A 26,228-nucleotide genomic window follows, 5' to 3' on the forward strand; every position below is an offset into this window, starting at 1 on the left:
GACTGGTAACACACACCTCAGGGCGAGTGCGGGGAGCAGGAACAGGACACACTGGACTGGAGAGACTCACTGGAGGCCTAGTGCGTGGAGCCGGAACAGTGGCCCCAGACTGGTGACAAGCACTTCAGGGCGAGTGAGAGGAGCCGGGACAGGATAGACTGGACCGTGGAGGCGCACTGGAGGTCTGGAGCGTATGGCTGGCACAACCCGTCCTGGCTGGATGCTCAGTGTAGCCCGGCAAGTGCGGGGCGCTGGCACAGGACGAACTGGGCTGTGAAGGCGTACTGGCGACACAGTGCGTAGAGCTGGCGCAGGATATCCTGGACCGAGGAGGCGTACTGGAGACCAGGAGCGCTGAGCCGGCACAATCCGTCCTGGCTGAATGCCCACTCTAGCACGGCAAATGCGGGACGCAGGAACGGATCGCACCGGGCTATGAATGCGCACTGGTGATATAGTGTGCATCACAGCATAACTCGGTGCCTGACTGGTCACATGCTCCCTACGGTAAGCACGGAGAGTTGGCTCAGGTCTACAACCTGACTCCGTCAATCTCCCCGTGTGCCCCCCCAAAACATTTTTTGGAGCTGTCTCTCGAGCTTCCGTCGTTGCCGTGCTAGTTCCTTGTATTGTTGCCTTTCCTCTCTCGCTATCTCCCCTGCTTCCATGGAAGGGTCTTGTCCCCTGCCATTACCTCCTCCCAGGTCCAGGATGTCCTCCACTCTTTTCTCTCCCGAGCCCAGGATCCCTGCTCCTCCTGGGCACGCTGCTTGGTCCTTTGGTGGTGGGAGATTCTGTCACGTTGTTCGTCGGAAGGAGCGGACCAAAGTGCAGCGTGTGTATCGTTCCACATATTTTATTAAACTGTGAAACTATGCAAGAAAGACAAATAAACGAAAGAAAGAAAAACAACAAACCGTGATGAAGAGGTGCAACATACACTAACTCAAAAACAATCTCCCACAAACCCAGGTGGGAAAAACAACTACTTAAGTATGATCTCCAATTAGAGACAACGATGACCAGCTGCCTCTCACTGGAGATCATCCCAAAAAACATAGAAAATCTAAACTAGAAAAAAAACTGTCATGCCCTGACCTACTCTACCATAGAAAATAACAGCTTTCTATGGTCAGGACGTGACAACGTCTATATACAGTGAGTGCAAATGAGGTATGTATAGGCAATAAATAGGCCATGGTGGCAAAGCAATTACAATATAGCAATTAAACACTGGAATGGTAGATGTGCAGAAGATGAATGTGCAAGTAGAGATACTGGGGTGCAAAGGAGCAAGATAAATAAATAAATACAGTATGGGGATGAGGTAGGTAGATAGATGGGCTGTTTACAGATGGGCTATGTACAGGTGCAGTGATCTGTGAGCTGCTCTGACAGCTGGTGCTTAAAGCTAGTGAGGGAGATATGAGTCTCCAGTTTCAGAAGTTTTTGTAGTTCGTTCCAGTCATTGGCAGTAGAGAACTGGAAGGAAAGGCGACCAAAGGAGGAATTGGCTTTGGGGGTGACCAGTGAGATATACCTGCTGGAGCGCGTTCAACCAGTGGGTACTGCTATGGTGACCAGTGAGCTGAGATAAGGTGGGGCTTTACCTAGCAGAGACTTGTAGATGACCTGTAGCCAGTGGGTTTGGCGACGAGTATAAAGCGAGGGCCAACCAACGAGAGCGTGCAGGTCGCAATGTTGGGTAGTGTATGGGGCTTTGGTGACAAAACGGATGGCACTGTGATAGACTGCATCCAGTTTGTTGAGTAGACTGTTGGAGGCTATTTTGTAAATGACATCGCCGAAGTCGAGGATCGGTAGGATGGTCAGTTTCACGAGGGTATGTTTGGCAGCATGAGTGAAGGATGCTTTGTTGCGAAATAGGAAGCCGATTCTAGATTTAATTTGGGATTGGAGATGCTTAATGTGAGTCTGGAAGGAGAGTTTACATTCTAACCAGACACCCAGGTATTTGTAGTTGTCCACGTGTTCTAAGTCAGAGCCGTCCAGAGTAGTGATACTGGACGGGCGAGCAGGTGCGGGCAGTGATCGATTGAATAGCATGCATTTAGTTTTACTTGCGTTTAAGAGCAGTTGGAGAACACGGAAGGAGAGTTGTATGGCATTGAAGCTCGTCTGGAGGTTAACACAGTGTTCAAAGAGGGGCCAGAAGTATACAGAATGGTGTCGTCTGCGTAGAGGTGGATCAGAGAATCACCAGCAGCAAGAGCAACATCATTGATGTATACAGAGAAGAGATTCGGCCCGAGAATTGAACCCTGTGGCACTCCCATAGAGACTGCCAGAGGTCCGGACAACAGGCCCTCCGATTTGACACACTGAACTCTATCAGAGAAGTAGTTGGTAAACCAGGCGAGGCAATCATTTGAGAAACCAAGGCTGTCGAGTCTGCCAATAAGAATGTGGTGATTGACAGAGTCGAAAGCCTTGGCCAGGTCGATGAATACGGCTGCACAGTAATGTCTCTTATCGATGGCGGTTATGATGTTGTTTAGGACCTTGAGCGTGGCTGAGGTGCACCCATGACCAGCTCTGAAACCAGATTGCATAGCGGAGAAGGTACGGTGGGATTCGAAATGGTTGGTAATCTGTAACTTGGCTTTCGAAGAACTTAGAAAGACAGGGTAGGATAGATATAGGTCTGTAGCAGTTTGGGTCTAGAGTGTCACCCCCTTTGAAGATGGGGATGACCGCGGCAGCATTCCAATCTTTGGGAATCTCAGATGATACGAAAGAGAGGTTGAAAAGGCTAGTAATAGGGGTTGCAACAATTTCGGCCGATCATTTTAGAAAGAGAGGGTCCAGATTGTCTAGTCCGGCTGATTTGTCCGGGCTATTCAATGCTAATGCAGAATGCCACAGGATGTTTTTGTGCTGGTCAAGGGCAGACAGGTCTGGAATGAACCAAAGACAATATCTATTCCTAGTTCTACATTTTTTTGAGTGGGGCATGCTTATTTAAGATGGTGAGGAAGGCACTTTTAAAGATCAGCCAGGCATCATCTACTGACGGGATGAGGTCAATGTCATTCCAGGATACCCCAGCCAGGTTGATTAGAAAGGCCTGCTCGCAGAAGTGTTTTAGGGACCGTTTGACAGTGATGAGGGGTGATCATTTGGTCACAGACCCATTACGGATGCAGGAAATGAGGCAGTGATTGCTGAGATCTTGATTGAAAACAGCAGAGGTGCATTTGGAGGGTGCATTAGTTACATTTTTACATTTACATTTTAGTCATTTAGCAGACACTCTTATTCAGAGCGACTTACAGTAGTGAATGCATACATTTCATACTTTTTTTGTGTACTGGCCCCCCGTGGGAATCGAACCCACAACCCTGGCATTACACACACCATGCTGGCGCTGCAAACACCATGCTCTACCAACTGAGCCACAGGGAAGATTAGGATGACATCTATGAGGGTGCCCGTGTTTACGGATTTGGGGTTGTACCTGGTAGGTTCATTGATAATTTGTGTGAGATTGAGGGCATCAAGCTTAGATTGTAGGATGGCCGGGGTGTTAAGCATGTCCCAGTTTAGGTGACCTAGTAGCACGAGCTCAGAAGATAGATGGGGGCGGTCAATTCACATATGGTATCGAGGGCACAGCTGGGGGCAGAGGGAGGTCTATAGCAAGCGGCAACAGTGAGAGACTTGTTTCTGGAAAGGTGCATTTTTAGAAGTAGAAGCTTGAATTGTTTGGGACAGACTTGGATAGTAATACAGAACTCTACAGGCTATCTTTGCAGTCGATTGCAACACCGGCCCCTTTGGGCAGTTCTATCTTGGCGGAAAATGTTATAGTTAGGGATGGAGATTTCAGGGTTTTGGTGGTTTTCCTAAGCCAGGATTCAGACACGGCTAAGACATCCGGGTTGGCAGAGTGTGCTAAAGCATTGAGTAAAACAAACTTAGGGAGTAGGCTTCTAATGTTTACATGCATGAAACCAAGGCTTTTACGGCTACAGAAGTCAACAAATGAGAGCACCTGGGGAGTGGGAGTGGAGCTAGGTACTGCAGGACCTGGATTAACCTCCACATCACCAGAGGAACAGAGGAGAAGTAGGTTAAGGGTACGGCTAAAGGCTATACGAACTGGCCGTCTAGCATGTTCGGAACAGAGAGTAAAAGGAGCAGGTTTCTGGGCACGATAGCATAGATTCAAGGCATAGTGTACAGACAAAGGTAAGGTAGGATGTGAGTACATTAGAGGTAAACCTAGGCATTGAGTAATGATGAGAGAGATATAGTCTCTAGAGACGTTTAAACGAGGTGATGTCATCGCATATGTCATCGCATTTAACGTGGAACAACATGGTTGGTTAAGGCATATTGAGCAGAGCTAGAGGCTCTACATTGAAATAAGACAGTAATCACTAACCAGGACAGTAATGGACGAGGCATATTGATATTAGAGAGAGGCATGCGTAGCCAAGTGATCGTATGGGTCCAGTGAGTGGTTGGCCTGACTGGGGACACGACGATTCAGACAGTTAGCAGGCCGATGCTAACAGTTAGTAGGCCGGGGTTAAACAAGCTAGCAGTTAGCAGACCGGGGCTGGCAAGCTAGCAGTTAGCAGACCGGGTTAGTAAGCAAGAAGTTGGCAGACCGGGGCTAGCAGTTAGCAGACCGGGGCAGGCAAGCTAGCAGTTAGCAGACCGAGGCAAGCAAGCTAGCAGTTATCAGATCGAGGTAAGCAAGCTAGCAGTTAACAGACCGGGGATAGCAAGTTAGCCTTTGGGGGACGTCGGGATGGGCGTAAGTCTGTTTTTGCCTCTTCATGCGGTGACGTCGATAGACCAGTCGTGGAATTAGTAGGGTTCCAAGTAGCTCTAGGTAGGTAGTAGGCCGCAGAATGGGCCTTCAGAATGGGCCTTCAGCGGATGTCACGCCTGAGGGGCCTGTTGGAATCCTCGGGCAGATTATGTCGGTATTCCAGTCGTAGAGGATCGGCGGGGTTCCGTGCCCCGTACCGGCAGTAGAAGGGGTCCGGATATTGTAGCCCAGGAGTGGGCTTCGGTGGTAGCACAGGAGCCCTGGCCGGGCTAGCTTCAGGCTAAATGTTGCTTGCTCCGGGATGGAAACGCTAGCCAGGAGTAGTCACCCGGGATTGCGAAGATCCAGATGAAAATGTTCAGAGTTTGCAGTAGGAATCCGGGGATATGGGGGAAAAAAAATACAAAATAATAATAGGTCCGTTATGCTCTGGTTTGAGTCATGTTGTTCGAACTGGCGAGAGCTTTCCGAGCTAAAGGTTAGCTGATGACTGCTAGCAATGGTTTCCTGACTGATAGCTGGTAGGTAGTTAGCTGGCTAGCTTCAGTTGAGGGATTCCAGATCCGAAGTAAATAGAAATACTTTAGAAAGAAAAACAGATCCACGCCACATTGGTTGAGGCGGGTTGCAGGAGAGTATTTAGAAGTTGAGGTTTAGGAAAATATTTTAAAAAGATATAAGGAGAAAAATATGTAAAAAGATATATACAAGGGACACAACAGGACAAAGACGTCTGACTGCTACACCCTCTTGTATCACATCCGGCAATGATTGGGAGTCCCATAGGGCGGCACACAATTGGCCCAGCTTCGTCCGGGTTTGGCCGGGGTAGGCCGTCATTGTAAATAAGAATTTGTTCTTAACTGACTTGCCTAGTTAAATAAAGGTTACATATGTTCACTCTTTCAATTCAGCCACCACAGAAAGAGGAGGGGGGAGAGGGGCTTTGACAGTAGATGTGAGAGACACCTACCCATATGTGAGAATGGAACTCTCCTTGCCAGAATGGGCTAATGTGGCTCCTCCTTCTCTAGGGGATGGGATCTTAACTCCTTTGATCATCCCTCATTTGTAAAACCAAAGTTCCCCCATCTCCTCTCTTGGCATCTCCAATCATTGGACTGGTAGTGAAGTAGAGTTTTCTTACCAATGGAAATGTTATATACTGTATAGTTCAAATGTAGTAGACTAGATGGTTAGTGGACCATTCCAAGAGCATTTAACATCTGAGCGGAGAGCACTGACCCCGATCTGGATCTGTGCTGCAGTTCAAGCTGCTGTCAATATGAATTATTCTCAAGCTAATCGGGGCTTTGCTTCGTTGTTTTCACATTGATTAATCAAGTTCAATCAATGTAATCTGCCTGGCTGTGTGAGATGAGCAGAAAGGGAGTCTGTCTGCCTCTCATGGTAGTGCTCCTGCTCTCTGTGCATGTAGTAAGTGTGTGCTTACAGTATGTGTGTGCGTCTACTGTATGTGTGTGCGAATACTGTATGTGTGTGCGTCTACTGTATGTGTGTTGTGTGTGCTGATATGTACAGAAAACGGTGTGTTAGTGGATGTTTGATCCGTTTAAACCTGTCATGTCCTGCTGTTGTGTTCCTGTGGTGCAAAAGATAAATATACCCACAGTCCTCTCTGTTGGCTGGTGGTGACTCGCTGCCAGACAGTAGCTCTCATCTCTGACAAGCCAGCTCAAATCATGTGGCGTAATTATTTTTAGGACTCTGAGATCATACACTGTCTTTATAGCTAATGTTTCCGTGTGTCTCTTAATCGCTTAGTGTGTGTGTGTGTGCGTCCACATCCCTTTATACAGTATGTGTGTCAGATCACTGTGTGTGTTGCCTAGTCTCAGATCAGTGTAAAGGACTGTCCTCTCCTCTTCACCCACAGACCTTCTCCTCTCATCCCACAGACCTCTCCCCCACAGACCTTGTCCTCTCTTCTCCCCCTAAATCAAATCACATTTTATTGGTCGCATACACATATTTAGCAGATGTTATTGCGGGTGTAGCGAAATACTTGTGTTCCTAGCTCCAACAGTGCAGTAGTATCTAACGATTCACCCCCACAGACCATCTCCTCTCCTCTCCCCCTACAGACCCTCTGTCTGCTGCTGAAAACTACCTTGTCTGTCATTGGCTGAACCTGTTAGTGTAGTCTACGGCAAGGAGCCAGGGTCAGAGGTTATAAAACCATGGGCGGGCGGTTGCTGCATGGCATCACCCCTTGGGCAGGGATTTACCCTAACAAGGAATGTGTCAACGCAACATTTAAATGGTTATTAATGGCTTCCCTGAATAACCTAACCTCCTCACAACCAATCAGGGCAGTGTAAGACAATGATCTGAAACTGGGATTTTTATTTGTTTATTTTGATTTAACCTTCATTTAACTAGACAAGTCAGTTAAGAACAAATTCGTATTTACAATGATGGATAACTCTTACTTAATCAGCAGCTTTCTCAACACAATGAAGCAGGTCTTTTAGATTGATGAAAGCTGGTCATCTGATTGGATTAATTGAGATCCCAGATCAGGGTTAGTTACTGGGATTAGAAGTATTCACACACGCACATCCCTATCCCTCATCTCCTCTCATCTCATTTCCCACCAAACCAAACACCCCACGGCCATTTTATCATCAGCACCCCCCCTCTCCCGCCCCCCCATCCCCTCCTATCTCTAGGTGTTGCAGCACAAGTCACGGTGCATCCATACACACACAGCCTCCTCCTGTCTGTTTGTCTGTCAGGCCCTGTATCTCAGTCAGGATTGTGCGTATAAAGGCTGATGTTGCTGCCCATGCAAGATGAGGTGAGCTTTGACTGATCTGTACCAGAGATACAGGGAGGGGAGGGAGTAGAGGAGGGGGCAGGGGGAGGTCAGCAGGTCATTGCTCTCACAGGGGATTAGGAGAGATTGTTATCACTCTGAGGGGGGTGGGCCAGATGCGAGGGTAATGGGAAGGGAGGAGGGAGGGTCGGGGGACACAGCCCTGTTAGGGGCATGAAGGGTAGAGACGGGGGAGGGCGTGGGCAGATGGATGAGTCTGCGTGCCCCCAGGCATTTCTGAATTTGAAGCCACTGTTTTAACCACATAAAAACCTGTATTCTACATCTAGGTTTTTTCTCCCCTCCCTTTCCCATGCATACTTCCATGCGGCTACAATCTCCTCCCTCCATTAATGAAATATGAATCCATCCATCAACGTTGGTTGGTTGTGTTTGGCTGGGCTACAATCAGGAAGACTGATCAGTATTTGCTTCCTGAGGGTACAGTTAGCATAGTTTGAACCGGTGAACTCATAGCCCTGAATTCACCAGCCCCAGGCTTTACAGACAGACAGGCACAGCCTTGCATATCGAGCTGGAACTCTCAAGCATATGAATGAAAAACCTTTTCTTATCAGGCTGCACACAAAAAAGGCCCCTATTCACTACCCAGCTACCCAGCTAGCACATAATGTTCTGGAACCATATATATCTTAGAACTTGGTGAGAGCCTGGTTGTCCTATGCTTATTTTGTATACAACCATCCCACAATGTTCTGGGAATGGTGCATGATACCCAGCTAGCACAGAACGTTCTGAGAACCATGTTTCTTAGGTGGTAATTTCAGTAATTCAGCATAATATTTTCTACAGGTTTCCTCATGGTTCTATTTAAAGTAATGTTCTCAGAACGTTCAAAGAACGTTAAAAAACAATGTACTTCTGTAGGAATTTCAGCACTGCTACATAACGTTTTCTGAAGGTTGCTTCATGGTTCTATTTAAAGTCATGTTCTCAGCACATTAAGAAAACTTTTTAAATTTAAAAAAAAAAAAACATTAGTAATGTTCGAAGAACGTTCTAAGAATGCTATATAAAAACATATAAATTCCGTTCTCAGCGTCAACAAAACTCTCTCTATCCTCGCTCTTGTTAAGTGTGTTCAGGTGTGTTGGCCACGCCCACTAAATGGCAACACCTGATCTTAATGAATGCTTGTTTCCTTTGAAATGGGGTCTGTTTGAATAGACTAAAATGAACAGCTTTGTATCAGTTAAAAACACATGTCATGTTAGCTCCATCCTGGTGGCACAGTGAACTAATTCCATGGATAGAGAAAAGATCATAGGTTCGATTCTCACTGACGCTGTGCCACAATAAAAATGTTCACATGATTAATACCTAAGGAAATGCATGTCCATGTGTCCTATCTGTGCTTGGTATTCAAAACAGTTAACCTAAGCTAGTAGTGTTATTGAAACATGTTCTTGGAACATGATTAATTTACTTTCCAGTAACCTATAATTTCCATTCTCAGAACATTAATTAAACCTCCCAGGAAAACTTTCAGGGAACCTAGTAAAACATTCTCAAAACCTCCCTGCAATAATAATAAAATTAAAAAAAACATTAGATTTTACCAGTCATGGAATCGTATAGCTTTGTTCCCAGAACCAATGGGAAACCAAAAACATATGCTCCCACAAGTTCCAAGGAACTGAATGTCCCAGCTGGGTAGTGCCAGTAGGCTGTGAGCCTAGGCCAATGCTGCTTTATTTTGTAGATTTCTGAAGGTTTTTCTCTGCTCTTAGCCAGGGTCAGTTGGATACAAGCAGGGCTTGTGGTAGTGGTACAGTAGCTTTGTCTCTCTGTCGCACTCCTCTGTCCACAGGAGAGAAAAAAAACTTTGAGTTAATTCCATTTTTACAGGGCTTCTCAAGTGGAAGCTAGCTAATGAGGTTAGGCAGTTCGGTTCATTGAGAATTAAAACCATGCCTAATTGTGTTCTCAAATATGCTCATAATCCTTTAATTTGACAGAGCAAAGGTTTCTAGTGAACAGTGAGGTGAGGGTGAGGAAGACTGAACATTGAACAAGGTCTTAAAGTGACAGTGGAGTATTGTAGGGCAGCCAGGGACAGTGCGCAGGTATCAACTAAAGGCTGATGTTGCTGCCCAACTAAAGGCTGATGTTGCTGCCCGTCAACTGAATACTTCAGTTGACGACTGGTGGGATATATAGGCCTACTGAAAGTCCCTAGTAGATCTCTCACTTAAAATATTGACACATCGTATTGTTTGTTTCTTTATTCCTATTCTACTGAAATATGTGTATCCATAGATGTCTACTGTCTGGAGAGCCCTGCTCTGCTCCTGCCTTACATGAAGGGTTGCTATGCCCACATGGCAACAGAGCTTGTTTTGCCAATAACCATGTTGTCAGCATCAGCAAGGCAATCCCATGTTTCTTGAACACACTGTAAAACAGCCATGATTTTTGGTTAGCAACCAGCAGCATAGAAGGACACACAAATTACTGTTTGTTTTTACCAGACTGACCTGTGAGAGAATTGTGTCTTTTACTGTCGTTGGTGAGTAGAACACATCTCCAGAGGAGCGGTGAGCTTTCATTGGCCTGGGCTTGTACAGGAAGAGGTGCACATATTGTGTAAGACCATGCAGTTAATGGCTGAAGGCTGATTCTGGCAGTCTGAGATTTACAGCCTTGTCTGTCTGTCTGTCTGTCTGTCTGTCTGTCTGTCTGTCTGTCTGTCTGTCTGTCTGTCTGTCTGTCTGTCTGTCTGTCTGTCTGTCTGTCTGTCTGTCTGTCTGTCTGTCTGTCTGTCTGTGAGTCCAGGGAGGTGATCAAACAGTACAGGCAAATCACAAGAGAGGTAGACATTCTGGTGGAACAATGAGTCTGGATGTGTGTCCTCCTTTATCTATGTCTGTCTCTCTCGCACACACACACTCACACTAGGGCAGGGTGTCCAACTCATTCCATGGAGGGCCTAGTGTCTGCAGGTTTTTGTTTTTTCCTTTCAATTAAGCCCTAGACAACCAGCTGGGGGGAGTTCCTTACTAATCAGTGACCTTAATTCATCAATGAAGTACAAGGAAGGAGTGAAAACCCGCAGACACTCTGCCCTCTGTCTGTCTCACTGAGGTTTCTCTGGACCATCACTCTTTCACCAGGACTGGGGAGGTTGAAAAGATTGAAGAGCAGGGCTCAGTAGGACAGTATGTCCCAAGTCTTTACAATACAGACCCACTTAGATAGGCAGTTCTTTCCCCTGGGGACAAGGATATTGTAACCTGATCAGAGAATGGAGGAAATAACAATGATTCGATCTAGTTAAATGTAATTGCAGTTAAGTTAAATTCCATAATGATTAGTTTAACTCTCACTCTCTCTCTATTGAACCCAGGCTGTGTTGACAGCCAGGAGCATGGGTCCTTTGTCTTTTTTTTACATGTATCTTTGTTGTGTGCAGAAGTAAAACACTGTAGAGAAGCATTGGACTGTGGGCAGAAATAAATCACTGGAGAGAAGCATTGGACTGTGGGCAGAAATAAATCACTGGAGAGAAGCATTGGACTGTGGGCAGAAATAAATCACTGGAGAGAAGCATTGGACTGTGGGCAGAAATAAATCACTGGAGAGAAGCATTGGACTGTGGGCAGAAATAAATCACTGGAGAGAAGCATTGGACTGTGGGCAGAAATAAATCACTGGAGAGAAGCATTGGACTGTGGGCAGAAATAAATCACTGGAGAGAAGCATTGGACTGTGGGCAGAAATAAATCACTGGAGAGAAGCATTGGACTGTGGGCAGAAATAAATCACTGGAGAGAAGCATTGGACTGTGGGCAGAAATAAATCACTGGAGAGAAGCATTGGACTGTGGGCAGAAATAAATCACTGGAGAGAAGCATTGGACTGTGGGCAGAAATAAATCACTGGAGAGAAGCATTGGACTGTGGGCAGAAATAAATCACTGGAGAGAAGCATTGGACTGTGGGCAGAAATAAATCACTGGAGAGAAGCATTGGACTGTGGGCAGAAATAAATCACTGGAGAGAAGCAGAGGCCTTTTATTTCTTTAGCTACAGTTTGTTTTGCCCAGAACAGGTTTTTCTGAAGGTTAGTGTGTTTGGGATGTGCATATCCCCTTTGTATGTGTCTTTGTTACTAGTGTAAATCACAGAAAAAGTGATTCATCTACATTTTAAAAATGCCAAGCAGTTCACCTCTGACAAACCAAACTCCAGGGCAGAACTGAACATGAACTTCAACTTTGTTAGGCTCAAGGTTGTTGGCATGTTTTTGAATCAGGGGAGAAAAACATTAAACATGATCTTATGGTAGCCTCGGGCGCTGTTCTACACCCAAAGTCATTGTTGTCATGCCAGCCTTGGCATAGGGGTACTGAAGCGGAAATGTGTTTATTGTCGCAATGTCAAAGCAGCACTAACGTGACTGGGCATGTTGTTGTCCTTTGTGCTTCATTGCTCTGAAAATGAAATACTGTCCCCTAGTTGAGTTTAGGCTTTGGGCTGGGTTAGCAGCACTTCAAGTTGATCCTCACATTTTTGTTTTACCAGGCAAGTCAGTTAAGAATAAATTCTTATTTTCAATGACAGCCTAGGAACAGTGCCTTGTTCAGGGTCAGAACAATAGATGTTTACCTTGTCAGCTCAGGGATTTGATCTTGCAAGCTTCCAGTTACTAGTCCAACACTCTAACCACTAGGCAACCTGCCACAACCAGGCTACCTGCTGCCACGACAGCAAACGTGACAGATACCTGTCAAAAGTTGTTGTTTTAAATTTTCCACCTGACATGACTCATAGAGTCTAGGACAACTACAATATATGCATACATTTCACATTCCACGTGCCATAGGCTTAACAGATTCTGCCATCACTGAATAATAGAAATACATTACACCTCCTGCCACTGCAGGAGGACCCCTGATGACACTTTCTCTCCTCATCTTCCTGCTCCTTCCTGTTTGGTTTACAGAATGAAGAACAAGTTGTGGTACTTTGAGTTTGGCACCACGGAGACCATCTCTGCCACATGCAAAAAACTCAACGAGTGTATCGAAGTTGAGGTGAGTCAACGCTATTCTCTTCGGCTGGAGATTACATTTACATGTTACATTTGAGTCATTTAGCAGACACTCTTATCCAGAGGGACTTACAGTAGTGCATTCATTTTAAGATGATTTGACATACCCAAAACGGCATCTCTCTCTCTCCTCCTCTGTCTCTCTCTATCCCCTCAAAAGGTTTTTAAAACTTTGGCTGGAGATGAGTTGACACACCAACATCTCATGATTCCCATTTTGTATCAACACGTCTTATAGACATGAATCTTGAGATGAGAAAGTTTAATCAGTTCATCGCTGTTGTAGAAGGTTTTGACAGGCTTTTACCTGCAAACTTTAAAAAATCTCTTGAAAGACATCAAAGATATTAAACCGATGTATTTAAGTCCCATGGGGCAGCTAGCTATTCTTATCTCTCAGCGAAGGCTTCATCAAGCCAGCCTGCCAGGTTACTGACTCTGTACTGCTAAGAGAGGACACGTCGCACACACACACACACATACACACACACACACGCGCACGCACGCACGCACGCACACACACACACACACATACATATATATATATATATATATATATATATACACACACACACAACAGGAATAGACCAACACACCAATTTAGTCTGTGTTTGATATAAAGTAGAAGTGATAATGTGTGTGTAAAATGCACCATATTCTCTACATAGTGCACTGCTTTTGACGAGAGCCCTATGGGAAGTAATGCACTATATAGGAAACTGAATGCATTTGGGACACCTCCATAGTCTGGGTAATATACAGTATTATGTCACATTTTTCAGACCTTAGAAAGTGATTCACAGACACAAATTAACCTAGTCTATTAACCTAGCCTGGGACCAACGCGATAATGTTTTTAATCATTACTATTAAACCAAACTGTAAACCTCACATTACCCGGCAGGTCCCTTGGCTGGCTAGTAATCGTCAGGTTTCTGGAAAAGCTTAGCGAGGTGTTTCTTCAAGTCCCCACACATGTTATTCTCAGTGTTTAACACACACACACACACACACACACACACACACACACACACACACACACACACACACACACACACACACACACACACACACACACACACACACACACACGGTGTTCCAAGCAGTCAAATCTCCAGTGTTATGCCTTGGAGCAGAGGGCAGAGTGATGGGTGATGAAATGTGGCGTAACAGGATCCACCTCTAAAGTTATATCGCCCTGCAAGATGTAATTAAACTGGGCTATTAAAAGCTCCACAGAGTAAACTTCCAGACAGAGAGAGAAAGGAGTGTGTGTGTGTGTGTGTGTGTGTGTGTGTGTGTGTGTGTGTGTGTGTGTGTGTGTGTGTCATTCTGTGTGTGTTCCTGAAACTGTTTTTCATGGGCACTAAAACCTCTGATGTCATAAATATTTCTTTGCTCTGACAGCACTAGAGGGCTGTGGTACATGATGTGGTACATTCCAACATCATTTGCTTTCAACGAGGGTGGTCGCTGAATTTTGTGAATGTGTTTTCTTTTTCTGTTTCTACATGGCTTATTTGAACACATTTGTTGAATTAGGACTTTATTTAAACATATGGTAAAGTGCACACATGGACCGACAGTGTTAAAGTAAGTTATTTTAGTGCAAAATCTAAACTGAGATAAAAAAACATCCACTTGATGGTACAAAATACTTATATTTTGGAGTTAATCACTAGCTGGGACATGAGAACATATTTTCCTGTGAATTTCTCCACGCTCAAGGCAACATTATGTCATGTATTGATGAAAACATGTACTTTTATGCTACTGTAAATATTATTCAATGCTACTGTAATGTCTACGGGTGCACCTCCCAATAATATCCCCAAATGGACACAGTTATAAGCAGTTTTTCCATATTCTTGCAATGCTCTTTTCAGGCTGTATCAGAAAGCCTTATACACTGAGTGCACAAAACATTAAGAACACATGCTCTTTCCACAACATAGACTGACCAGGTGAAAGCCATGGTCCCTTATTGATGTCACTTGTTAAATCCACTTCAATCAGTGTAGATGAAGGGGAAGAGACAGGATAAAGAAGGATTTTTAAGCCTTGAGACAATTGACACATGGATTGTGTATATATGCCATTCAGAGTGTGAATGGGCAAGACAAAATATTTAAGTGCCTTTGAACGGGGTATGGTAGTAGGTGCCAGGCGCACCGGTTTGTGTCATGCTCAACAGTTTCCAATGTGTATCAAGAATGGTCCATCACCCAAAGAACATTTGGCCAACTTGACACAACTGTGGGAAGCATTGGAGTCAACATGGCCAGCATCCCTGTGGAATGCTTTCCATGTCCCAACAAATTGAGGCTGTTCTGAGTGCAAAAGGGGGTGCAACTCAATACTAGGAAGGTGTTCGTAATGTTTGGTATACTCAGTGTATGTGGTTCACATAAAACATACTGTCATAAGACACCATCATTAGTTGTCTGTTGTCTGTGCCCAATAATGTTTGTACCATGTTTTGTGCTGCTACCATGTTTTGTGCTGCTACCATGTTGTTGTCATGTTGTGTTGCTACCATGCTGTGTTGTCATGTGTTTCTTCCTTGCTATGTTGTTGTCTTAGGTCTCTCTTTATGTAGTGTTGTGTTGTCTCTCTTGTTGTGGTGTGTGTTTTGTCCTATATTTATATAGTATTTATTTTTTATTTATCCCAGGCCTCTGTCCCCACAGGGGGCATTTTGCCTTTTGGTAGGCCGTCATTGTAAATAAGAATTTGTTCTTAACTGACTTGCCTAGTTAAATAAAGGTTAAATGCATTTTTTTTTAAATAAAAAAAATACCATAGGTTAAATGAAAACACAAGGTCGTAATCTTTATTGTTTTTTCCTTGAATGTAAGTGCGAAATAGACAATGATCACTAAGTACCTTTTGAAGAGGAGCCCTTGTGATACTCTAATGATCAAAAGGACCAGCGCTGCGAAGCCTCCTTGAAGATACTTCAGCCATAGAGTTCTCTGTCTCAGTTCTCTGTCTCAGTTCTCTGTCTCTGTCTCAGTTCTCTGTCTCAGTTCTCTGTCTCAGTTCTCTGTCTCAGTTCTCTGTCTCAGTTCTCTGTCTCTCTTCGTCCCCCAAGTGTGATGGTATCATCCTGGACCTAAGCAGCACCTCATTGGAAGGCATCGCCGTCCTCAACATACCCAGCATGCACGGCGGCTCCAACCTGTGGGGAGAGACCAAGAAGAGGCGGAACTACAACCGCATGAGCAGGAAGGTTCCGGATAGAATGCCCACCAGTACCATCATCGATATAAAGGAGCTCAAGTTCTGTGTTCAGGGTGAGTCAACTAACCCCCCCCCCCCCCCCCCCCCCCCCCACACACACACACACACACACACACACAATGTACCCTCTTCACAGTACTGTGAACTTTTTACGTTATCCTTTTCAGCACAGTTCCATTAACTATGGTGGATGCGTAACCAGGCCAGCTCAGTACAGCTTGGTTTGGCTCCGCTTGGATTGGTTTGGCTCAGTAGTGGGAAAGCCCTAAGGTGTGAAGTGGGACCCGTTCTGGCCTCGCCAATATGTCACCACTATATAACTTTAATAATTATTTCCATCCCTGATTTCAGACATTAGGATTTGGTGTAATGTTTTTCTATGGGTGTCAAAGGATCCATTGTGTCTGATTGGTCTGCCATTTCTTGACCATATACAGTAAGTTCCTGTGTTCTATGCCAAACATTATGTCATTTGCACACTTAAGGAAGTCTTGTATTCCCTTCCCTCTGCTCCCTAGCCCAGACTTGTCATATGGAACAAGTTAGCCTGCACTTTCTGTTGAAGCTTGGCTGTGAGAGATCACTTACTAAACAGTCCTAGGGCCATATCACTGACTAAACAGTCCTAGTGCCATATCACTGACTAAACAGTCCTAGTGCCATATCACTGACTAAACAGTCCTAGGGCCATATCACTGACTAAACAGTCCTAGTGCCATATCACTGACTAAACAGTCCTAGTGCCATATCACTGACTAAACAGTCCTAGGGCCATATCACTGACTAAACAGTCCTAGTGCCATATCACTGACTAAACAGTCCTAGTGCCATATCACTGACTAAACAGTCCTAGTGCCATATCACTGACTAAACAGTCCTAGTGCCATATCACTGACTAAACAGTCCTAGTGCCATATCACTGACTAAACAGTCCTAGTGCCATATCACTGACTAAACAGTCCTAGTGCCATATCACTGACTAAACAGTCCTAGGGCCATATCACTGACTAAACAGTCCTAGGGCCATATCACTGACTAAACAGTCCTAGTGCCATATCACTGACTAAACAGTCCTAGTGCCATATCACTGACTAAACAGTCCTAGTGCCATATCACTGACTAAACAGTCCTAGTGCCATATCACTGACTAAACAGTCCTAGTGCCATATCACTGACTAAACAGTCCTAGTGCCATATCACTGACTAAACAGTCCTAGTGCCATATCACTGACTAAACAGTCCTAGTGCCATATCACTGACTAAACAGTCCTAGTGCCATACCACTGACTAAACAGTCCTAGGGCCATATCACTGACTAAACAGTCCTAGTGCCATATCACTGACTAAACAGTCCTAGGGCCATATCACTGACTAAACAGTCCTAGGGCCATATCACTGACTAAACAGTCCTAGTGCCATATCACTGACTAAACAGTCCTAGTGCCATATCACTGACTAAACAGTCCTAATGCCATATCACTGACTAAACAGTCCTAGTGCCATATCACTGACTAAACAGTCCTAGGGCCATATCACTGACTAAACAGTCCTAGTGCCATATCACTGACTAAACAGTCCTAGTGCCATATCACTGACTAAACAGTCCTAGTGCCATATCACTGACTAAACAGTCCTAGTGCCATATCACTGACTAAACAGTCCTAGTGCCATATCACTGACTAAACAGTCCTAGTGCCATATCACTGACTAAACAGTCCTAGTGCCATATCACTGACTAAACAGTCCTAGTGCCATATCACTGACTAAACAGTCCTAGTGCCATATCACTGACTAAACAGTCCTAGTGCCATATCACTGACTAAACAGTCCTAGTGCCATATCACTGACTAAACAGTCCTAGTGCCATATCACTGACTAAACAGTCCTAGTGCCACATCCCTTACTAAACAGTCCTAGTGCCATAGTGTAAGTGTTTCATACTGCAACAATGTCCCCCACCAGCCAGCGGCAAGAAGAATGTCAGCTCTCTGTGGTGTCGCCCGGGTGACGCTATAACCCTCAATGAGTCATGAGCATCCTCTCTGTCCCAGAGGACATTGGGGATGAGTTACACACACACACTGGGGACGAGCTGCACTTGCAGGACTGGTGCCCGCTGGCCTAGGTCGGTGACGAGCAGCTGTTTTTGGTTGCTATGAATTAACCTCCAAAACGGAACATTGAACAATAAAACAGTCTCAGATGCTGGGCTGCTGAATGCTGCTGGGCTAGCAGGTCTGTTTCACCCCCCCCCCCCCCCCCCCCCCCCGTCTCTCTTGGTGTGTGGTTCCAAGTGCCTGCAGCTTCTGTGGTCTCTTTATTACTGTCCCAAAACCTGCTCTGTATGTAACAGACATAACTAGGGCCTACAGTGAACATGATGATGATAATGATTGTGGTGAGGGTGAGGATGATGAGGAAGAAGAAAAGGTAGATTCCTGGTTGTCACAAGTTACCAGAGCAACAAAGTCAATATTGTCTATCGTAAAAATGCGCAATTGAAAAACAAATCTGTTGGTCTTAATTTAGGGTTAGGCATAAGGTTAGCAGTGTGGTTGGTTAAGGTTATGATTAGGTTTAACATCCGATTTTATGTAGAGGAATTGTAGAAATAGGTGGGGTTTAGCCATAATTCTGACTTTGTGGCTGTGGTAACTAGCGACAACCCAGATTCCGAGTCGTCTCTTCGTTACATTCTTCCTGTCTGTGACACTGTAGCTCTTCTTCATCTGTCTCCCTCTCTTTCATCCATCCTCTCTCTTTCTTCCTTAACCACCCTGCCTCTGTGCTTGTCATTCCACTGAACTAGTTGGAATCCTGTTTCCATGGAGACCCTCCGGCTCCACTGAACAAGCAAGAAAAAAGAAAGAGAGGGAGGCTGCTGCCAGCTGTGTGACTCATCATATTTGTATTTATTTAATTGTATTTATTTCACCTTTATTTATCTAGGCAAGTCAGTTAAGAACAAATTCTTATTTACAATGACGGCCTAGGAACAGTGGGTTAACTGCCTTGTTCAGAGGCAGAACAGATTTGTATCTTCAACTGCCCTCCAGGCTGCCTTCACTGTTCTCTGCTGACCTGCCCTTCAGCACTACAGTATTGTAACATACTGTATAGTACTGTACACTCTCACGTTGTCACCCTCCCACCCAGCCCCTCACCAGACCGCCTCACCAACCATTAACACTGTCTGTCCCGTCTGAGGCCAACGCCCAGCCCCTGTCCTGGCACAGCAACTTGTTCTAACATCTTCTAGTCCAAAGGTTCTCCAACAAGAGGACATTCTGTCCATATGCTGCCTGTAGTATTTATAGCCTGAGAAAACAGAGGAGAGGAGACGTTTATCCACTAACACACACACACATACACATCAGTGGAGGCTCCTCAGAAGAGGAAGGGGAGGACCATCCTCCTCAGTTAATTTCATAAAAGTCAAAATAGTGAAACTTTAAAAAGTTATCCTTTTTAGATAAAACTGTACTAAATATATTCACGTCACCAAATAATTGTTTGAAACACACTGTTTTGCAATTAAGGTATTTTTATTTTATAGGAAAGTCAGTTAAGAACAAATTTGTATTTACAATGATGGCCTTTCCAGGCCAAACCCTAACAGCACTGGGCCAATTGAGCGCCGCCCTATGGGACTCCCAATCACAGCTAGTTGTGATACAGCCTGGAATCAAACCAGTGTCTGTAGTGACACCTTTAGCACTGAGATGCAGTGCCTTAGACCAATGTGCCACTCGAGAGCCCTGAAGGTCTACAGTAGTAGTCTCACCAAAACTCTGTAGGCTAGCACCATGGTGTAGCCAGAGGACAGCTAGTTTCTGTCCTCTGGCTACATTGACTTAGGAGGCTCATAGTTCTCACCCTCTTCCATTGACTTACACAGTAATTATGACAACTTTCAGAGGACGTCCTCCAACCTATCAAAACACTTGCAGCATGAACTGATATGTTGTCCACCCAGTCAATTAATTTCTGACATCGGGGCCCACTGGTGTAACTGCTAAACTGCTTTCTGACTGTACACTGTACTGCATGATTGTAGAGTGTTTACTAATGCGTTAGTTCCAGTAGCTATGTTGACTATGACATAAGACAACATGTAGGCTGTGTGTAGCGGTTAGCAGTCCTGATGTGAAGGATTGGAAAGGTTTTTTCGCCTGGTCACAGACAGCTGATGTGTTGTGCACTGAAGTCCACAAGCGAATGGAAAAGGTGAGAGGAAGAGTTGAAGGAATTACATGAAATATACAACGAGCAAAGTGGTCATGCTGTTTTTATGTGGCTTCTATGAAAGTGAACTGTTTGTGTGTTATCAGGGGTGTATTGATTCCGCTGATTCTGTTGAAAAAAGTTTACTAAACGGAAGCAAAAGGAACAAACCAGGGATTAACATACCTGAATTTGTCCAATAGAAACTCTATATTGCAACTGTTGGATTAATGCTTACACCCTACATCAGCTAGATGCAGGAAAGAGTGTGCAAGGCGGCATTGAAGGTGTCACTGTTTGTCACCTTGAATTCTCAAAATTCTCTCGACCTGTACACCTACAGTACGTTGTAAACGTTCATTCATAGGCTAGGTTCTAGCAACCTCATGATGGGTACAGGGAAGATTCGAGTAACATTTAGAAGCCTAAACTTTTCGATGTTCCATTAAAAAAGTCCTAATATTCCCTCGCCTTAAATGGCACCGACCACCACTGACACACATGTACACACACACATGCTCAAGAGGGTACTGAGTGACAACCCTGTCCTCCCTGTCCCTTCTCAGGTGCATGCAGACACACTCACATAAACAGTGTATATGAATGCATCTCACACAATGCCATAGTGATCGTGAGCACAGTAGCTTTTGTTGTTGTTGTGGGGACTATGGTGTGCAACTTTGGTAATTGACGTGAAGACATTTCTGCACAACATTTCATTCTCAGATAGTTGTCCCCTACGATGAAATCGGGAAGGGGACTGTGGATCTGCCTCTGTCCGTCCGTAAGTTTGTTCGTTCGTACGTTAGTCACATGCGAAAATCTCATACAGCACGAAACTTGGGTGAATGATGCGTCTTGCCATAGAGATCCGGCATTTACAATATGACACTGATTGGCCAGATGGTGGCGTTATAACAAGAGATTGAAAATGCAAACTTTGAAGGGTCACGCCCCTCACCCTGTTTATCCTAAAGTCATGAAATTTGGTACATAGGTCGCTCTCCTCACAAGGAACAAATTTGTCTCAGGTCTGTCATGACGGATTTTCCACCATTTAGAATTTTGCACACATGCTCAGGGATATGAGTCTAGCTAACCCACGAGATATCTCAGACACCACCTGAGTGATTTTGACACAACTTGGGTGAATAGAGATCTGTCATTTACAAAATGACACTGATTGGCCCAAGGGTGGCGCTGCATCATTTGTGGGGGACTACATGTTTACTTTTCCTTTATTATCTATCCTGATGCCTAGTCACTTTACCCTGCCTTCATGTACATATCTAACTCAAATACCTTATTATTATCTATCCTGATGCCTAGTCACTTTACCCTGCCTTCATGTACATACCTACCTCAAATACCTTATTATTATCTATCCTGATGCCTAGTCACTTTACCCTGCCTTCATGTACACATCTACCTCTAATACCTTATTATTATCTATCCTGATGTCTAGTCACTTTACCCTGCCTTCATGTACATATCTACCTCTAATACCTTATTATTATCTATCCTGATGTCTAGTCACTTTACCCTGCCTTCATGTACACATCTACCTCTAATACCTTATTATCTATCCTGATGCCTAGTCACTTTACCCTTCCTTCATGTACATATCTAACTCAAATACCTTATTATTATCTATCCTGATGCCTAGTCACTTTACCCTGCCTTCATGTACATATCTAACTCAAATACCTTATTATTATCTATCCTGATGCCTAGTCACTTTACCCTGCCTTCATGTACATATCTAACTCAAATACCTTATTATTATCTATCCTGATGCCTAGTCACTTTACCCTGCCTTCATGTACATATCTACCTCTAATACCTTATTATTATCTATCCTGATGCCTAGTCACTTTACCCTGCCTTCATGTACATATCTAACTCAAATACCTTATTATTATCTATCCTGATACCTAGTCACTTTACCCTGCCTTCATGTACATATCTAACTCAAATACCTTATTAGTATCTATCCTGATGCCTAGTCACTTTACCCTGCCTTCATGTACATATCTAACTCAAATACCTTATTATTATCTATCCTGATGCCTAGTCACTTTACCCTGCCTTCATGTACATATCTAACTCAAATACCTTATTATTATCTATCCTGATGCCTAGTCACTTTACCCTGCCTTCATGTACATACCTACCTCAAATACCTTATTATTATCTATCCTGATGCCTAGTCACTTTACCCTGCCTTCATGTACATATCTACTTCAAATACCTTATTATTATCTATCCTGATGCCTAGTCACTTTACCCTGCCTTCATGTACATACCTAACTCAAATACCTTATTATTATCTATCCTGATGCCTAGTCACTTTACCCTGCCTTCATGTACATATCTACTTCAAATACCTTATTATTATCTATCCTGATGCCTAGTCACTATACCCTGCCTTCATGTACATATCTACTTCAAATACCTTATTATTATCTATCCTGATGCCTAGTCACGTTACCCTGCCTTCATGTACATATCTAACTCAAATACCTTATTATTATCTATCCTGATGCCTAGTCACTTTACCCTACCTTCATGTACATATCTAACTCAAATACCTTATTATTATCTATCCTGATGCCTAGTCACTTTACCCTGCCTTCATGTACATATCTAACTCAAATACCTTATTATTATCTATCCTGATGCCTAGTCACTTTACCCTGCCTTCATGTACATATCTAACTCAAATACCTTATTATTATCTATCCTGATGCCTAGTCACTTTACCCTGCCTTCATGTACATATCTAACTCGTATAACTCATACCCCTGCACATTGATCTGCTACTCCCTGTTAGGGTTTGGCCGGAGTAGGCCGTCATTGTAAATTACAATTTGTTCTTAACTGACTTGCCTAGTTAAATAAATACAAATAAATATAGCTCCATTCTTGTGTATTTTATTGTCCCCCACGATGAAATTGGGGAGGGGACTGGATCTGTCTCCGTCCTTACGTATGTACGTTAATCACATGCAATATCTCACACAGCCCTGGCCCAATTCTCACAAAACTTGCCATAGAGGTCCGTCATTTACAAAATGACACTGAATGGCCCAAGGCAGGAGCTTATAGTAATTAACTGAAATGTGTTAGATATCTCAATTGGTCCAAGGTGGGGCGACATGTTTTCTGTTGCCTTGTTTGTGTTGTAACTTGTGAAGTACGCCTTTGGAGTTGTATTGCATCCATAACATCTTATCATTGGTGATGTCCCATCTGCATTTCTGACTCCTGAACACTGCAACAGTGAACACAGCCATGGCTCCTTATACTAGCCTAACCACCATCTGGCATCCCTGGCCCTTTTCTGGTCTCTGAAAGATCAATATCATTAAATGTCAAGCAGTGTTTGTTTGCCTCTGGCACACTGATTAACAGAGCTTTTAAGCTGTCCAGTCATGATGTACCTTTAAAGCATCTGCCTTGCTTGCTATTTGCTTCACGCTCACAGCCTTGTGTGTTTATGCCTAATTGTTTTGCATGAGCGTCTGTGTGGGTGTGGGGAGTTTTGCATTTTCAATGTTTTCTGGGTATATGCAATTTATGCTTATTGCGATTTACTCTGCAGCACTGTATTTGTTTGAATTTATTTTGCGTGTGTGTGTGTGTGTGTGTGTGTGCGTGTGTGTGTGTGTGTCTGGAACTACACAACTTTTTTTAGCAAAAATAAAATATGGGTAAAGTAGGCAAGAATTTCCTGTATTTTTCGGCATCAGACCTGCCTACTTGAAACATTGTTTATGGTGGTTCTGGACCGGTTCCGACTGACATTTTGGTGTACAAAGCGCTTTGTAAAACACCGTAAGGTCCTGTGCCTTATAATGCCACAAAGACCCATCTGTCTGCTCTCCGTTGCCACTCTGTCAGCGGAGAGAGAGTGATGTGTCACATTTTCTGGTCCATCCAGACAAATAATCTATTTCCTCTTCCTCTGAGTGAGTGACGTCATATGAACGGTGACAGTCTAGTGAGTCCAGCCCTTGTGGTTTCATCTCACTGTGATATTCTCAGCCTGATTTAGAGCTCTCAACATAAAAAAATACTAAATAATGTCATAGAATTGAAAGAAGACAAAAAGGCAAAATCATTTCATGCTTAAAGCTGAAGTTGTAACAGGTCTGAATGTACTGTATTCGAATGGTGTTTCTGTCGTCAGTTATATGAAATAGTGCCGATATAGTACTGTCACAAGTATGATCATATTGATTTTACAGTTATTATACGTGCAATGTTATAGCAAGTTATTTATAATTTGATTATCCCTATATTCAGAAAGCATTTCAGTCATTTCAAGCCCTATTGCCCCACTTTTGTTGAATAAGTCACAAAATTCTATGTTATTTTTCATATTTACATAATATTTGTACACTGTACTTGACCTTGTGTCCTCAAAAGGGAGATCACCTCAGCAATTTTTTTTTTAATGACCAGAAAGGTGAGTTCCAGAACTTTCTAAAACTATGCAACATTACCAGTTATTATTTATGGCCTATTCATGAAAATTAATTATGTTTGGGTATGTCTAGTCAGGCGGAAATCCACATTTTGCCCTATCAATAGTCTAAATTACACATCATGACTCCAGAGTGATCTGTTCATTCAATTTGCAATCTATGACATTTGTGATTTAGATAATTTTTCACAAAGTAGTTTGGATGTAGTGATCTACTTTTTCAAAGTAACTTCAGTTAAGTAAACTACACTGAGTGTACAAAACATTAGGAACACCTTCCTAATATTGATTTGCACCCACTTTTGCCCTCAGAACAGCCTCAATTCGTCGGGGCATGGACTCTACAAGGTGTCGAAAGCTTTCCACAGGGTTAGGGTTGTGTCAAGTTGGCTGGATGTCCTTTGGGTGGTGGAACATTCTTTCTGGTTCTAGATAGCACCTTTTTTTCTAAGAGTCAAGCCAGCTTGAGTTACAAGGCAAGGAAGGACAGTGGTGACAATGCAAAATACTGTCTCAGTCTGTAGATTAAGTCAGGGGTTAGTTACTGCTACTGCTGACGAGGAAATTGATAATGGTCAGATGGTCAGAGGAAGGGAGGTAGTGAAGGGTCCTTTAGTGAGCGGGACAGGGGCAGAAAGCACCCCTGTTACCACCCCCCCCACCCCCCAACTCCATCTCTTCTGTCTCCGTCTCTCTTTCTGTCTCTCTTTCTGTCTCTCTTTCTGTCTCTCTTTCTGTCTGTCTCTCTTTCTGTCTCTCTTTCTGTCTGTCTCTCTTTCTGTCTGTCTCTCTTTCTGTCTCTCTCCTCTCTCTCTCTCTCTCTCTCTCTCTCTCTGTCTCTGTCTCTGTCTCTGTCTCTGTCTCTCTCTGTGTGTGTGTTGTAGAGCTGTACCGTTGCAGGTTAAAGCCTGGCCAGGTTCCAACAATCTCTCTCTACAGGAGTCCTCTCCACCCTCCCTCCCACTTAACACATTCTGGTTAGAGTCACACCCTGGCCTTAGTGTGGGCTATTTCAGGGCACTACCATCCAGGAACAGGTCATTGTTTTTACTCTCACACAGCTAAAACAGAATGGTTTCTTTTTTATTTCCCCCTGTGTTGTTTGCGATGACAGAAATAGACTAAACTATAATAAAATCAGTCACCCAGCGAGGATTGTGGGAAGAGCTATGGCTTCCTAGCACATACTTTCAACTGTCAAGAACGTCTGGTTCAATAAGTCAATCTTTCCTATGGGAGTATATGAGAAACTTTGTAAGTGTCCCTTATATCTGAAGAGTTGGACGGTCAACCAGGTTTTTTCCCATGAGAACTGTCATGAGAAATGAAAGTGCTGTTTCTGAACAGCATACGAACAAACATTCTGAGCATTTTGACAAGCGCTGCATAAACCGTTAGAGAGTGTGAATATTCTTATATTAAAAAATCATGTGTTACGTGAACACAAAGTGTCTAAATATACTGTATGTGAGAAAGGACAGAGAGGAGTTAATAATGATTATATATCTGTCTCCATGGTAGCATTCCTCTGTACACTGTCAGTGGGCCAAGCAGGC

At 43.9% G+C, this 26,228-nt stretch overlaps 1 protein-coding gene across 2 annotated transcripts in view; it reads left to right on the forward strand.

The window, feature by feature from the left end:
* The window catches only part of LOC115155592 (diacylglycerol kinase beta-like), a 159,820-nt gene that overhangs the window by 119,888 nt on the left and 13,704 nt on the right, over positions 1 to 26,228 (forward strand). For both annotated transcript variants that reach the window (XM_029702330.1, XM_029702331.1), the window contains 2 exons: positions 12,609 to 12,699; positions 15,811 to 16,012. In XM_029702330.1, coding sequence (XP_029558190.1) covers positions 12,609 to 12,699; positions 15,811 to 16,012 — 293 coding nt within the window. The remainder of the gene's footprint in view (positions 1 to 12,608; positions 12,700 to 15,810; positions 16,013 to 26,228) is intronic.

Source organism: Salmo trutta, chromosome 20 (genome assembly GCF_901001165.1).
Source record: "Salmo trutta chromosome 20, fSalTru1.1, whole genome shotgun sequence".
Classification (NCBI taxonomy): domain Eukaryota; kingdom Metazoa; phylum Chordata; class Actinopteri; order Salmoniformes; family Salmonidae; genus Salmo; species Salmo trutta.